The sequence below is a fragment of the Copadichromis virginalis genome, linkage group LG20 (genome assembly GCF_057382275.1).
Source record: "Copadichromis virginalis isolate Kocher_CV1m ecotype Utaka linkage group LG20, C_Virginalis_male_GT1.1, whole genome shotgun sequence".
NCBI lineage: Eukaryota > Metazoa > Chordata > Actinopteri > Cichliformes > Cichlidae > Copadichromis > Copadichromis virginalis.
Window position 1 is genome coordinate 27,933,821 of NC_140637.1, and position 16,615 is coordinate 27,950,435.

General features: G+C 44.0%; 1 protein-coding gene across 1 annotated transcript; it reads left to right on the forward strand.

Moving 5' to 3' along the window:
* Nucleotides 1-12,617: 12,617 nt before the first annotated feature.
* On the forward strand, nucleotides 12,618-14,377 carry LOC146685024 (P2Y purinoceptor 1-like). Its single transcript, XM_085443536.1, has one exon. The coding sequence runs from the start codon at nucleotides 12,688-12,690 to the stop codon at nucleotides 13,648-13,650; it is 963 nt and encodes a 320-aa protein (XP_085299662.1). The 5' UTR covers nucleotides 12,618-12,687; the 3' UTR covers nucleotides 13,651-14,377.
* The last annotated feature ends 2,238 nt before the right edge of the window (nucleotides 14,378-16,615 follow it).

Here is a 16,615-nt window from a genome sequence, read left to right on the forward strand (position 1 = left end):
TGCATCAAGGGTTTTAACCCATAAATGGTCTTGGGACCTTTTTGTGGCTTTTGTGTTTTTCGTATTCAAGCCATTTGCACTGTGTTGAATGGAATATAGCCAAATTCTCTAAAAAAAAGTTTGGTATAATTTTATTTCAAAATTCAAGTCTGACTTCCTTAATGTGGACTTGTTCACAACTAGTTGCTTCTGTCATGATCTGCGGAGGCAGACCGTGCGGAAATGTGTGTGGTGGACCCAGGTGTGAACACAAGCGAAGATACAGGAGTGGATTAAACAAAAGCGGGCCTTTTATTATGGCTGATGAACAGAACAAACCAGAGTGAGGGCAGTATAAGAGTAATAGTTCAAACAGAAACCTAAACTGGACATAAACTAAGGAAAAGCTATGGCTGGAGATACGGAACACAGGGGGTGGGAACACAGACGACGCGACACAGACTACATGAAACACAGAGACTAAATACACATGAGGGATGATCCGGGGAAGTGGTCACACATGGGAACACAGCTGACACACATGAACCATAACAACAGGACAGGTGAAACTGAACACACTGACATTGAATACAGACTTTCAAAGTAAAACAGGAAACATGGAGATTAGACATGAACTAAACATAACCACGCAGACGTGACACATGAACCAGGGAGACTTAGTACAGGGGAAGATGACATAAACAACTAAGGAACAAGACTAAACAGCAATCTAGAAATTAACTAGGTGCACTAAGCTAAGGCACAACAGAAGTACAAAAGATACATAAACTCAAACACTGGGTCGCTTGACCCAGGACCATGACAGCTTCATGCTCTGTTTAATCTTACTCTCTCAGTTTCCAGTACATCCCTCAGGGAAAGGTTGACTGAAACATCCTCTTTGCCAATCCTGAGTTCAAATCTGCTGCCATTCAAACCTCATGCTCATGCAAGCTGGTTACATAACACAAGCACCTGCTACCTGCCTGCCCATTTTGCACCGTTATCTTCAGCTGTTTCTTCTGAACACCTCCAGCCAGTCAGGCATACAGTCTGTTGATAAAAATAATCAAGTAAGTTTTCAACTCTACATTTGTCAGAAATTAGGAAAAAAATTTGGAACACTCACCTTAGTTAGAATCAAGCTCCAATTTAAAACTAGCATCAAATATCATGGGCTCTTTCTGTCTTGTCAATCAAAGACCTAGCCCAGGGGCTGGGAACCTTTAACACTCAAAGAGCCATTTGGACCCAGTTTTCATGGAAAAGAAAAGACAGAGAGCCGCAAATACTTTTTGACATCTAAAATGAAGATAACACTGTATATATTCTGTTTTTTTTACCTTTACGCTTTGTATAAACTACTATAGTGTGTTGCTTATGAAATCCATGAAGTGCTACAGAGAAAATTGAATTTTATTTATGTAATGAACACATTTTGAACTCGTAAAAAAATAATAACAAAAAAGAAACACGCCAAGCTAAAAGTCTCTGTCGCGGGGCCCTCTCCTAAACTTCTCCCGAACAAATGCAGGCATAGTCAGAAAGCATTCAGTGTGGATAATTTATTCTGCCGGCCTCCCAGGTGCACAAAAGATTATTTACAAAGAAAATAGGAAACTAACTTAAGTCAACACAAAACAAACATCTATATACAAAACACAGTCTGCATGTTACCCTCTCTGTAACATCTCACTGAAAAAAGACGCCAGGTAGGCCCTGACCGCCTTCTCTTATACCCCATAGCCCCTCCCACTAGGCATAATAGTCATCTCTTTATTATTTCTTTTACCAAACAATCTTTCCCCCTCAGCTTATTTCCCGCTGTATTCCTACAATACATATATGTATATACAGACATTTATGGCCAATTCCAGGCAGCCTACAGTGTTTCACAATAACAAAAAACAAACCAAAAAATGATGCAGTTCGCGTGACCTTTCAAGCGTGCGCGAACCCACTATTTAAACCCCGGAACACCATACCATCGGCTTGCATAACCCCCGTATAATCGGCGATCACAGCGAGTCTCCGCGACCAGCTTTATTAAAGGTAAGTGGGAAAATATGTTGGCCACCCTCTGCGCTGCTCAAAATATACCTCTCACCCCTTTTTGTTTATCTGCCCGGTCGACGAAAAGACGCGCAGCCACGTTAATTGTAGAAACTAATGGTGGTGGTGCATGTATGCGCCCAGATCAGCTGTCTGCAGCCCGGGACGGCGTAACTCCGTCACATCATCCCCTTCCACCCGGAGGTTGGCGTTGTGCGGCAACCTGGAGAGATAATCTGCCACTACATTGAGTTTGCCTGGTCTGTGACGGATGATGAATCTGAAAGGCTGCAGTGAAAGGTACCAGCGTGTCAGTCGGCTGTTATGGTCCTTCATGGAATGGATCCAGGTGAGCGCTCGATGATCAGTTTCCAGCTCAAACTCTCTTCCAAGTAAATAATACCTGAGTTTCTCCAGTGCCCACTTAATAGCCAAGGCCTCCTTCTCCACCGTTAAGTAGTTGGTCTCCCGTGGCAGCAGCTTGCGGCTTAGGTATAGGACCGGATGCTCATCTCCAGGGTCCCCTTGGGCCAGCACTGCTCCCAGGCCGCTTTTGGAGGCATCCACCTGGACCAGAAATCTCTTCCTGAAGTCTGGGCTCCTGAGAACTGGGGTCGTACACAGGCAGGTTTTCAGCCCTTTGAAGGCTTGTTCACATTCCGCTGTCCATGTGACAGGATTCCGTTGGTCCTTGCTGGTCAACGCAGTAAGAGGGGCCGCAATAGTTGCAAACTGGGGCACAAATCTTCGGTACCAGCCAACCAGCCCCAGGAAAGACCGGACTTCCTTTTTGGTGCGAGGCCGAGGGCAGTTCTGGATAGGTTCCACTTTATCCAACTGCGGGCGCACCTCACCTCTGCCCACTTGGTAACCAAGGTAGCGGGTCTCCTGCCGTGCCCACTCACATTTAGAGGGGTTGAGGGTCAACCCTGCCTTATGGATTCTTCCCAGGACTTCGGACAGGTGCTGCAGATGCTCCTCCCAGGTGTTGCTGAAGATCACTACATCATCCAGGTAGGCGGCACTATAGGGGTCACACCCCTGTAGTAATTTGTCCATCAGCCGTTGAAAGGTGGCCGGTGCCCCATGTAGGCCAAATGGCATCACCGTGAACTGGAACAGGCCGGCAGGTGTCCTGAAGGCGGTGTACGGTCGAGAAGACTCCTCCAGTGGCACTTGCCAGTAACCTTTGCACAGATCCAAGGTGGTGATGTACCTGGCCACTCCGATCTTCTCCAGCAAGTCCTCGATTCGAGGCATGGGGTAGGCATCAAACTCTGAAATGGAATTAAGCTTCCGGAAATCAATGCAGATGGGTAGGGAGCCATCTTTCTTGAAGATGATGACCACCGGGCTACACCACTCTGAGCAGGACGGCTCTATCACCCCAAGCTCCAGCATCTTCTCCACCTCCTGTCGCAGTTTATCCACTAAGTGTTGTGGAACCCGGTATGGACGTTGGCGGATGGGATGTCCATCCTTTAGGCGCCACCTAATACATTGAAAGTTAAGAAAGTTTGGTTATCCTCCAAAGACATACCTCTAAAATCTCTGTCCAAGAAACTGGCTCCACATTACATGCTTATGAAATACAGACAGTAATGATGCCAGGTTAAACTTGTCTTGTTTAGTCATTTAAGCCTTCCAGCCGACCCCCCACCACCTGTTGCGATTATGGTCATATAGCATACACCCTCAGACCTTCAATACCTTGAGGAGTGGGAAGGACATGATCAGAGGAGTGGTTCTGGATTCCTCAGTTGTTCATCTTGGATCCATCCATCATCACTAAGTCCATCACTTATTGGATGAGTGAATCTGGGTGGCTGTTGACTCTTGTTGTTGGTCCTCTGTTCCTCTGTGCTAACCTGTGTCTGTGTCTCCTTATCTCCAGCTTTACCCCATCTGGCTCAAGAACATATTACTAACCTGTACAATTTACCTGAATCCTTGGAACTGATCTGAACTTTGAATCCCTCACCTGTAGTCTGATTCCTCCTCCTACGCTCTCAACAACGACCCCTCCCCAAAACAAACTCATTCAAGTGAGTAAAAGTTTCTCAACACATTTTTGGTCACCAGAAGAGAAACATCTGGAACTGTTGGATTAACTCCCCTCTGCTGTTCTCCTCTCCTGTACCGGCATCTGTTCACAACAAATTGTGGTTGTGAATAATGAAGACTCTGAATCTTATAAAGCAGTCTCCATTGTGTCTGTATTTGAATGGGAGTGATATTAGATGCCTTCAGTTAGATAACCAGATCCTGCTTCAGCTGGACTTTGTGTGGCAGCATATAGTCATGTGATTAAAAAAGTGGTTAAAGAAGTGCTTTAAGAACAATACAAAAATATAATTCTGATTATTTCAGTTCTCTTTTGTTTAAAAGATGTTAAAATATGATTGTATAATTCTATATTTATAAAAAATAAAAACAATATTAAGGAGTTCACAGATGCTTCAAAAATACTATGTGTTCATATTTTAAATTACCACCAGAGGGAGGCTCATACCTGTACTGTCCTTGCTCTGGTGTCACCCTGTAAACACACTTGAACCTTATATATATTACTATTCGTCTACACTTTTTATGCTGAATTATTCTCTCATAGAGACCTGCGTGTAATACTAACTGCTAATTAAACTGCTAAACCAGACCATAGGACATTCACTGTTGGTTTGCTGTATGAAGATTTTAAAACATAATGTTTAGCAGCACTTTTTATTATGGCATATGACTAGCATTTGACTAATTTCATAAAATGACATTTAATTGCAATTTTATGCCCTGATTTCACAGAAATTTCACTTTAATTGCATTTGCAATTTAATTTTGGAAGAATTACAGCCTTAGCTGTACAGTAGATCAAATTATAAAGTGCTGCTGGTTAATTAATTTGAAAGCAAAACATATCCACCGTGATATATTTTATATTTTCTTAGTACTTTTCAAGTCATAGAATAAAACACTTCTTGTGAACAAGCAGTTTAATCAGTTTTATTTTCATAGTGCCAAGTCATAGAAACGGTCACCCCCAAAGTGCTTTATATTGTAAGGTAAACACTCTACATCAATACAGACAAAACTCTAGCAATCAGACGATGCACTACATGCATGCATTTGTCGAAAAGAAGAAACCTCAAGTAGAATCATGCAGCATAACTAAGGGAGGATTCAGGGTCATCTAATCCAGCCCAAACTATGCTTTGGCAACAAGGAAAATTTTAAGCCTAATTTTAAAGGCAGAGATGGTGTCTGTCTCCCAAATCTAAACTGGGAGCCGTTCTACAGATGAGGGGCCTGAAAACTGAAGGCTTTGCCTCTAAATCTACTTTTATATACCCTAGAAACCACCACTTTATGGATACATAAACCTTGGAATCATATATGCATAGAAATGAAAATGTATACTGTACGTTCTAATAATAGTTCCTAATGGTCACATTATAACGTAAACAGAAAAGGCATGTTGCAGAAGTAATCAAATGGATGCTTGCTTGTGCAACACTTCTTTACACTTACTTGCTGGTGGCTGTAGCTCAGGAGGTAGAACAGGTCATCTACTGATCGAAAGGTTAGTGGTTCAGCCCAGTCTGCATCCAAAGTATCCTGGGCAAGATACTAACCCCAAGATGATCTCTAATGTATCCATTGGAGTGTGAATGTTAGCTTAAGAAAGCACTGAAAAAGCATAGAAGAAAGTGAATGTGGCATGTTGCATTAAAACTAAGTAGCTGCCGCCATTGTTGGAAACTGGAATTGGCTGGGCCGTGCTATGAATTCTGGGATAGGTTGAGCCGTGAGGAATACACCCGGCCCATTCTTCAAATCTGGGGAAAAGGATGACACATTTGTCGGCCGCATTTAGAGGAGTCTTCGAATTTGGACAGCCTTTGCCACGTCGCGGTCACATAATCGGTCTACAAATGCGCCCCCGAAGTGTAAAGTGTAAAGTGTGTGTGTTAGTCCCCATGTTAGTCCCCGTGTTAGTCCCCATAGGGAAATAGTTCCTCTGCATTTAACCCATTCACCCAGTGAAGCAGGGAAGGATGTGGCCCCTGAATTTGGACACAGCTATGATACACCAAAAGCTGCTTCTTCTTCTTCTTCTTTTTTGGCGTTTAATGGCAGCTGGCATCCTTGTAGATGCATTGCTGCCATCTTCTGTTTCAGTCCGTTATTACACTCTACTACTTATTCCTGTGTCTTTCAGGATCTTACAAAGCAACAAACGACGCGTTGACTATTAAATTTGTTGTCGACGATTTTGATAGTCAACATAATTGTGATCCACCTAATCGTGGCAGCCCCATTGAGGAATTGGTTTCCCTCTCCCGTAGAATTGATAATCGTCCGTGAGAGAGGGAAGCTGAACAATGGTCCAGGCTTCAAAGACCTGTGTTGCGTCCCGAGTTCTGCACTGCACCGCCTATGCTCCCATCTGTGCCCGCAGCTAGGGGCGCCCGCTTGGCATCCCCCCCTACTCCAGAACCCATCGGTAGGTGGTCGGTGAACGGTGTTCCCTTGCCAGAGGAAAGGGAACACCGTTTTTGGGCCGTGGACTGCTTGTACTGCGGGAAGCCAGGACACTGCATCGGGGGCTGCCCGGTTTGCCTAAACGAACCAGCCCACTGGTAGGCCCAGGAATACAGGTGGGGAGTGCTTTAAGTTCAGCGAGACCCCCGATTGATATTAACTGTTGCCATAGTGACCACCAATAAGACCTTCAATGGAGTGGAGCAAAATTTAATGGACGTTAAGCTAGCAAGAGAGTTAAAATTGCCACTCACTGTTAGGATACCTGGGTCGTTGAGTTTTGAGTTTATTATATTATTTATCATTTCTAGTCTTTGGTTTCTTTGTTAGAGTTCTGTCTTATGGTTTACGTCTCTGTTCCCTCTGTTGCAGTGCCTGCCTGTGAGTCTGTGTCTGTAAGTTCAGTCTGTGTTATGTTTCCTGTTTTACTTTGAAAGTCCGTGTCTCATGTTAATGTGTCTGGTTGTGCTTCCTTTGTCTCGTTAGGCCTAAGTTGATACCAGCGGTGTTTCCCATTCCCTGATTGCACCCTCTGTGGATTTAAGCCCTGTGTTTCTCTGTGTCCATGTTGTGATCTACCCTCATTCATGCTGTGTGTTCTGTCTGCCTGCGTGTGTAAGTTTATTTTGCATTTTTGGGTTTTTGTTACGTTTTGTCATCTAGCAATAAAAGCTGAGTTTTGGAGTGCACTTTTGCCTGTCGTGAGTCTGCACTTTGGGTCCTTTTCCTGCCTGCACACAGCCTTCACATAACACTCACGCCGTTAGAACCTCTTCCATTCCTCATCAGACTGCACCAGTAAAAATTAATCACCTCCGTAAACCATAATGAATTAATTCCCTTCTTCACTCTTCACTCTCCTGACACCCCACTTATTCTTGGTTATCTGTGGTTACAGAAACATAATCATCACATTGATTGGGCCGCTGCAGGTCTCTTCTTTGTGGGGAAAAAGTCGCTGCATGCAACCTTGTATTGATTACCATAAAGAACAAATACCCACTGCCTAATCAATTCTGTTTTTGAGTCTCTTCAAGTGCCTACCACTCTTACTAAGTTGTATCTATGGAACACCTATCACCTTGTTCAGATACATGAGGGGGATGAGTGGAAGACTGCCTATAAAACTCCACTGAGGCACTTTAAGTATATGGTCCTGCTGTTTGGCTTAACTAACTCCCCTGCGGTTTTCCAAAACCTTGGTCAATGACGAGCTTCGGGATTTTATAAATGACCAAGAAGACCAAGAAGCGACACGCACACTATGCTGCACCCCAGCCCCTGAATATTGGCCTGGGCAGAAGGTCTAGTTAGATGCTAAGAACATCCTGCTGCTCGTACATCCAACGTTCCATGTCTCGCAAGTTAAACCGGTCACCACAACCCTTTGTCAAGTCCAGCATTTGAAGACCTCTCCTGCCAGTCCTCCTGCCTGTTTTGCATGTAAGGGAACTCCCTGAGCCTCCATTTCTCCCTCCTCGGACTTTCTCACATGGACACCTTCCCCTCCGAGCCCCACGGTCTGACTCTGATTGTAACCCATATTCTAACTCATGTTTAGTTGTTAACTCACCACTTTCCTGCACTCAGGTAATTGTTCCCCTTTCTGTTGCAGCTTCCCAGGGCATTTCAGTTTCTGGTTTCCTCGGCTTGAGTTATATTATCATTCCCTTTGTTGTTCCTGTTCATTTTTGTCAAAGAAATACATTTGTATATAATTCCTGTGAATTTTGTATTGAGTCTGCTTTTGAGTCACCACTGTGTGTGAACCAAGGATCATGACACAGACTAAGACTTCCACTTTCACATTCAAAACCGTAACTGAAGGGAAATTTTTACCTTTCTTTTCAGCCATAAAACTGCCCACCCACGCATTCAGTACAGCTAACCTGCACCTGCCCTTTGTCTGCTAAATTCGCTCACTTATCTCTCTTCCTGTTAGTTATATACATTAATACTGACTGCTAACCTTTTACAAAATAACATGTGGATATAGACTGTGGGTTTACACCATAAAGAATTTCAAACAACATTTTTAGCAGAGCACCTATTTTTAGAAATCCCCTTTTCTTGAATTTTTTTTTTTTTTTTTTTTTTTCTAAATGACATCAGAAACAGCAGTATGCGACATTACGTGATGGCAGAGCTTCAGTTCATCCTTTGTCATTTTTTTTTTTTTTTTTTTTTTTTAAATAAATAGGACAGGGGGAATGAATGAGAGAGAGAGGGGGAGAGAAAGAAAGAAAACCAAAGGGGAGAAGAGACGGTGAGAAGGGGGGGGAAGAGAGACAAAAAAAAAAAAACTCCTGGGTCACCTGTATGGAGAAAAAAAAGAAAACAAACAAACAAACAAAAACAAACAGAGGAGACAGCAAACAACAAAGAGCAACATAATAATAGAGAAAACAAAGCACCATCACAATAAACTAGCTAGTCATAGATATCAGTATTTACTAAATAATAAACGATATTGTGCAGCACGCAAGATAGACAGCGCACAGTGTGCTTTGAGGCAGCAGCCAAGAAAGCTTTAGTCCGCGTCTGTGAATACCCATGTGTGCATACCTGTGTGGATCAGCATGCTTGCATTCCAAAGGTTTCTCCATGTAATGATCTGCTAGGGAGTGTGGGGGGGCCACAGCCCCGTCCTCCAGGGTGTGAAGCGGGTATGGAGGAGATCAAAACTCCAGACATCCAGAGGCCCCCAGAACACAAGAGACCATGGAAGACCAACAGAGGGGCAGCCGCGCCACTGTCCCAGTAAGAGCTGAGGAGAGTCCCAGATGAGGGCTCGCCCAGCAGCCGCGGAGCAGAAGTCAGGGGGAGTTGCAGTGACGCGCCCGTGAGCTCCGCCGGCCCCCAGCTGCGCCTGTGTGACCGAGCCCTAGGCCGAGAGGCCGGGGGCACCCCACCTCCAAAGGGGCCCGAGCGAGCCCCAGGCCCCAGGCCCCGACAAGCGGCCGCCAAGGAGTGAGCCGGTGTGTACCCGGACGCCCACCCCCAGACACAAAGAACCACCAACACACCGACACCTGAGGGAGTCCGCCACCGGCAGGGGAAGTGGTGGTGGGTGGAGATAGGCCTCCAAACCTTGGAGGGCCAGAGGTGTCCCCAGAGAGGTGGCGTCTGATACCCAACCTGACATATAGACACAGACATACAGGCACACACAGACACAAACATCCATTCCCACCCTCATGCTCTCATATGCACTCACTCCACACTCAACCAACGTGGAGACAGACATAAAGAGACGCTGTACACACAATCACACTCCCCAAGCGTACTCTACAAACCGGGTCTAGGTACCCTTGCCCCTGGAGGGGGGAATTGCACCCAGACCCAGGTGGTGTTACCCTTTTCCCTGCGGTGGGGAGAGGCAGACCACCCCGACTCCGCAGCAGCAGGGAGGCCCCACACCCCAGACCGCAGTCGGACGGCCAACTCCTCCTACTAGCCCTCCCGCTCCAGCAGGCCGCAGAGAATGGGGGTGGGAGAAGACTCCAAACCTCCCTCCACCCGCTCATTGTAGTGTTGATGCATATGTGTTCTAAGGTGCAATTAAAACCCAGGAGGGCATGGAGCTACCTGCCAAGGAGCAGCAGGTAAGCGCATAGTCCCTCCTGCTGACCCTCAATGACTAAGTGTATTTAAAATTGAGAGGTGGGCAACGACGTCAGGGGTGAGGTATACACCCTGATGGTGATTTGGACTCCGTGATTGTGCCCACCCCCAAGATCCTATATGTATGTGTAATGAGAGTGTGAATAATGTGAATGTCTAAGTTGTGGGATAAAATTGAGGCAGAGGCAGCCAGAAGGGGACAGGGGGGGGGGGGGGGGGTAGCCTCCTCTGCACCTTGGTGACATACCCCCACTCCAAGGCCCTGCATGTGTGGGTGGTTGTGGAGGAGCGGGAAGAGGGAGGCAGCTGGAGATGGGGAGGGAAGGAAGGGAGGGGCAGGTAACCCCTCCCTGGGGCCAGCTCCCCCGCTGACCCCAGTAGGCACTCCCACCCTCCGCGACCCGCCAGGGAAGGGGGGCCCAGGCCCATCAGACCGGGGCCCAGTGCAGTAGCGCCCCCCGGCTCCACAGAGCCCTGGACAGTCCACCCAACCCCACCACAGAGAAAACTGCACCCACCCCACCAACCACACATCTTCCAGACTACATAAGACGGTAAACGCCCAGGCTGAGATCTTCCTCCACCTCTCCTGTATCTCCCCCTCCTGCAGAGAGTTCCTGAGAGAAGAAAGCTCCTGCAAGATGTGACCATCCCCCCCACCAGTTGAAGAGCCCCCCAGGCGGCTCGATGCACCGGCGGCACCCTGCTCCAGGGCCGGGCCCCCATTCACCCACCCGCCCACAACCCCGGCAACACACCAACCAGGACCCGAGCCCCCGAGGCCCGGCCCGGGCCCCAGCCCAGAGACGGAGCGCCCCCAGAACCTCACGCCCATCCCGGACCCACCCAGGGGCAGCCAGGTTGCCAGGTCAGTAACCCGCGTCCGTCAGCACAGACCCTCCCCTAGCCCCGCTGCACGCAGCCGCGAGGAAACAGTCACCTGAGAGCCAACAGAGCCCTCAACCGGACGTGACCGCTACCCCGGGTTGAGCCCCCCAAGGAAGATGCCTCCGGGGAACCCCCCGACGCCCTAAGCCTGTCCCTACCCCCTCACCAATCACAACAGTGAAGGCGGGACCAAACTATGACCCCCCACCCCCACTAGGTGATGGAGCTGATAAAAGGGGCCCAGAGCAATTGATCTAATGTGGTGGCAGAGGCTGTGTCAAGACTAATGTAATCTAATAGATAATTTCTATATTGGTTAGAATTAAGATTATTTTTATTTTTCCAGTTCATGAGGACTGTTTTCTTGGCTATGCATAGGGCAGTGAAGATCATATGGGCTATATTCTTTTCTGAAGTGACATTATCTAAGCTGCCCAACAAACACACTAAGGGGGAGGTTGGAATGTTACATTTCAGACATTTTGATAAGTCTTCACATATCTCGCGCCAAAACTTTTGCACTGGTGGACAGAACCAAAGAGCGTGGATGTAATTGTCTGGTGTATTGCCTTGACAGTGTGAGCAGTTGTTGGAAGATGTAAAGCCCATCTTGAACATCCGATGACCTGTATAGTGCACTCTATGAAGTATTTTGTATTGTATTAATTGCAGACTGGGATTTTTAATTAATTTAAAAGTTTTTAAGCAAATCTGAGACCAGAAGTTTTGGTCTAGGTTGACTGATAAATCTGCTTCCCACTTTGCAGTAGGAAGGGATATTGATTCATCTAATTTAGAAAGTGTTCTGTATATTTTAGATAATAATTTGGGGGATTTAAGAGTAAGAAAATGTGCCGCACTTAGTGGTGTTTGTAATTCAACTTGACTGAGGTTAAATTTCTTTTTTACTATGGATTTAATTTGTTGATATTCTAAAAACCTTGTCTTGTTGATCCCATATTGTTCAACTAGTCTGTCAAATGGAATAAATTCTGTTCCCTCTAATATATGTTCTAAGTATTTAATTCCTTTACAACTCCATTCTGGGAAATTAATCATATTATTGTTTTGTAATATGTCAGGGTTATTCCAGATAGGTGTACGTTTGCATGGGATTAATGAAGACTCCGTTATTTTTAGAAACTCCCACCATGCTGTTAGAGAAAAGCTGATGTTGATACTTTTAAAGCATTCATGTCTTTTGATGTTTGAGCTAATAAATGGTAGGTCTGAAATCTCTAGATCCTTGCATAGTGCCTGTTCAACATCTAGCCAGGGCTCAACTAAGAAGGTATGTTTTAACCATTCTGAGATGAACTGAAGCCTGTTGGCTAAGAATTTTGAATTTTAACCAAAAGGGTATATCTTTTTTTTTTTTTGGCACTTCCTTTTTTATGCACAAACAAGGAAACAGCCTACATAGAGATTATACGCATGTGTGAATCTGTGCATGAGGCGTTACTCTGAGATGTCAAATAGGATTTTGAGATGACTGAAATGTGTCAAACAGGAAGTTTTCTTTCAACAAATAGGTCATACCTTCTCTGCCCCTCAAAAACCACCTCTGCCACTGAAGAGTTTTAATGTATTGTCTTCTTAGGAAACAGAATGAATACAACTCACTGGACTCGTTCAGTCTATGAGTATACAACTCTGCCTGCTATTTACACCACTGGCTTCATCATTGGTCTTGGAGCTAATGTATGGGGACTAAAGTCTCTACTGCAGAAATGGAAAATTCTTGGACACATTAACGTGTTTCTTCTGAACCTTGGAATTGCCAATTTTTTGTTCCTGCCATCACTCCCATTTTTGTCAGCGTACTACTTTATGGACAGTAAATGGATATTTGGAGATGCCTTCTGCAAGATCACAAGATTCTGCTTCAACTTGAATTTATACGGCAGCATTGGATTCCTCACCTGTATAAGTGTGTACAGGTACCTGGCTATTGTCCATCCAATGAAAGTGATGGGAAGAATAACTGTGACTAACTCTGTGGCTATTTCAGTTTTGGTTTGGCTGTTGGTGAGTGTTCAAAGTTTTCCAGATATGTTCTTCCCCAAAAACTCACCAAATAAAACTGAAAAATGCTACCATACCACATCTACAGAGTATGTGGAGGATTACCTAAAATACAGTGTGGGCTGGACACTCACTGGGTTTGTTATGCCACTCCTTATCTTACTTGGCTCCTATGGACATGTGACTCTTGTTCTCTGCCGCATTAATACCATTGATAAGGTGGTGAAACAAAGAAGCTTAAAGTTGATGTTCATTTTGATTTTGCTCTTTTCAGTTTGTTACATCCCCTACCATATTTTTAAGAACCTCAGCCTTTATTCAAGAGTTTTGTCAAATCACAGGATGCATCCAAAATGGGATAAGGGAGTCTTTAGTGCTCATCAGCTCAGTCGTGGTCTTGTGTGTCTGAATAGTGTTTTGAACCCCCTGGTTTACCTCCATGTCATGGATATTCCTGCTCAAATCAGACAGATGCTTCATCATTTTCGTCAGATCTTTGTGTCAGAGTTCAGCAGTGTACCAGTGGCACAAAATGCAGATGTTTAACAGGAGTTTAGCACAGATGATTCACTTTGAGTTTGTTTATTATACTGTGCTTCATCCAGTTAATTATTGTTCTCTTTTCCTGCAACAACAGTTTGGGCACAAGTTACTATATAAATATATATAAATACTTTTATCTCTTTTTGTTCTGTTGTCTTGTATATTGTGAATAACTGAAAGCCAGTGGAACACATTTTCTCTTTTGGTTTAAAACACATTGTCTTTATTTTGTATGCATGATTGTAATTGCTCTGAATAAGCCTCACTCATTTTGACGGAGTCAGTATCAACAACCAGTTGCTAATGATATTATTTTTCTAAAATAAATGTAATTTAGTCTTTGAAATTTGTGTTATTTAAACACCTTACACTGAGAACTTTTACTTTAAGAATAGATCAGGAAAGAACACTGGCATACTATTAAAATTGATTTCATATTTACTGTATTTTTAATTGCTGGCTCACAGACCGCTTCCGTGCTCTTATCAAATGTTTTTTATGGCTGTTGCTGAGTGCGTGCGGTACAAGCCACAGAGAAGCAGCAGTCATTGCACAACTGTGACACTGACACCTTCAAAAACTGACTGCATTGTACATTACATTGTTTTTCATTCTTTAAACACTGCATTCTTTTCATTATGTGTTGGAATTAGTGGTCACATATCTGTGTTTAGAACATGTTAAACATGTTAAAAATAAATGGATAATTTAGATAAACCTGCACTTGTTATGCCCTGTTGTGTTGGAGTAATGAAATGATTGTTACTGTCAGGGTGGGGGAACATAATGCTCTGCAGGGTTTCTGTCCGTTTGATTTTAACACTTCAAAGCAAGCGTGGCATCATGAAAATTTTAATCCCTTTCTTTACATTTACATTTGTGTGATTAGTAATCCTCCTCAGAATGCTTGCTGTCATTACTGATGATGTAGTGACTGCTGATATAGATACATTTGTTGTACTTTTGTGGGTGTTTGGGTGTAAAAAAAAAAACCCCCACAGACCAATAGTTAGTTCCACTTGCAATAATAATGCACAGCACAGTTTTAAGAACAACTCTAACAGGCAGTTTTGCTTAATCCCTAATTACTAGTTTGGTCAACCATGAACATGGTACTCTATTGCATATTTGCTCTGGCAAAACATAAAAAAAAGTGTTGAAAAGCATGAAAGTGTTTGAACTTTTGAAATTACAACCCAGAAAGGTATAGAAGAGCAATGTTTCCATCAAATAACGGGCTCTTTTAACTTCCCCATTTCTTACTTTTATCAGCTAAGCATGCAGGCTTTAACACTTTAAAAAGGGAAATTGCTTCATTGCTGCCTACAGCATGAAAACATGCAGAGCTTTCTGCTTGTTTTTGTGCAGCAACAAATGACCTTGATCAAGGCCACGAGCCAAAACACATTGGTTACTTGATACACTTGATATACAGCACATGATATAATGGCAACATGTATGCACTGCAAACAAAAAACATGTGCCCTATTTAATACTCAGAAGTGAGACTATGTGGTCAGCAGTGTAAACTGAAACATTCATTTAACAGATGGACAGGATGTGCCCTGGCCTCATTCTAGGAAACAATGTATAGGTACTTCAGTAAAAAAAAAACCTTCACTTTAATGTTGAGCTGATCTTATTTGCTGGCAGGTTTTAGACTATTAAATGCAAATTTTGCAGGTAAATATTTAATTGTTTTGCCTCTGGTGAAAATAAATACTGAACAACATATTCTCTAAATATGCCGAAAACAAATAAAATGTTTTGCAGATGACTCCTAACCACAAAAAATTATTTTAATTCATAAAGCCAACTCATATGTGAAGAAACTGTACTGTTATGACTCCCTTATCACTTGAGCTGCACTTTATCTCAGTTTAACACTAAACCACATGTCGATCAATAGCGTATCGGCTGTATCCTAGATGTAGTTGAGCATAATGAAGTGTGCAGTTGTGGAAAAATGCAGCTGTGATCAAAATATGAATATGAACTGATAGTTTGTGATGCACTACAATTGCTCATGAATGTTCAGTAGAAAGCGCACACTAGTGATGGTAAATTTGATTCTGTGTTTTTCATTGATCATTTCACCATAGTTTTTCACGGTGTTTGCTGGTGAAAAGAAGATTAAAATACTGGCTAAACATCAGTTGGAGCATGGCCCTTTATTCTACTTCGAACATGAAATACCTTCAGGAGCAGTTACATTTATGGTAAATGGCCTGTATTTATATAGCGCTTTACTAGTCCCTAAGGCACTTTACATATCCAGTCATCCACCCATTCACACTCACATTCACACACTGGTGATGGCAAGCTACATTGTAGCCACAGCCACCCTGGGGCGCACTGACAGAGGCGAGGCTGCCGGACACTGGCGCCACCGGGCCCTCTGACCACCACCAGTAGGCAACGGGTGAAGTGTCTTGCCCAAGGACACAACGACCGAGACTGTCCGAGCCGGGGCTCGAACCGGCAACCTTCCGATTACAAGGCGAACTCCCAACTCTTGAGCCACGATCGCCCCCACTATATAAAGGCAGAGGCAACATCTCCAAAATTTCGGGAGTAGTTAGTCATTATAAGAAGTGTTTGTGAATATGATGGCATGCCATACATGGTAAGCTCCACACCTCACCACCCGTTGATTCACTTTAGTTTAATTTACAGTCACTACTTTAAAATATTCTATTTATTGTTCAATATCGTTTCTTTATTAAATGTATTCATTTTTCCATCACACCTTCCAATGTTTATATGGCGTGCACACATATTAACCTTGCAAGGTCAAAGTTCTGTTTTATGTTATATTAATACATCTTTCTTTGTTTGAGTTACCTGGGGGTTGGCTTCTCCTGTCTGGCAAAAGGTGTGGCAAAGGGCTGCGAGACCTGAAGTACCACTGACAGCCTAATTGGATTGCACCACATGCTTCATTGCCTGGGGAGTGTATAGACATACA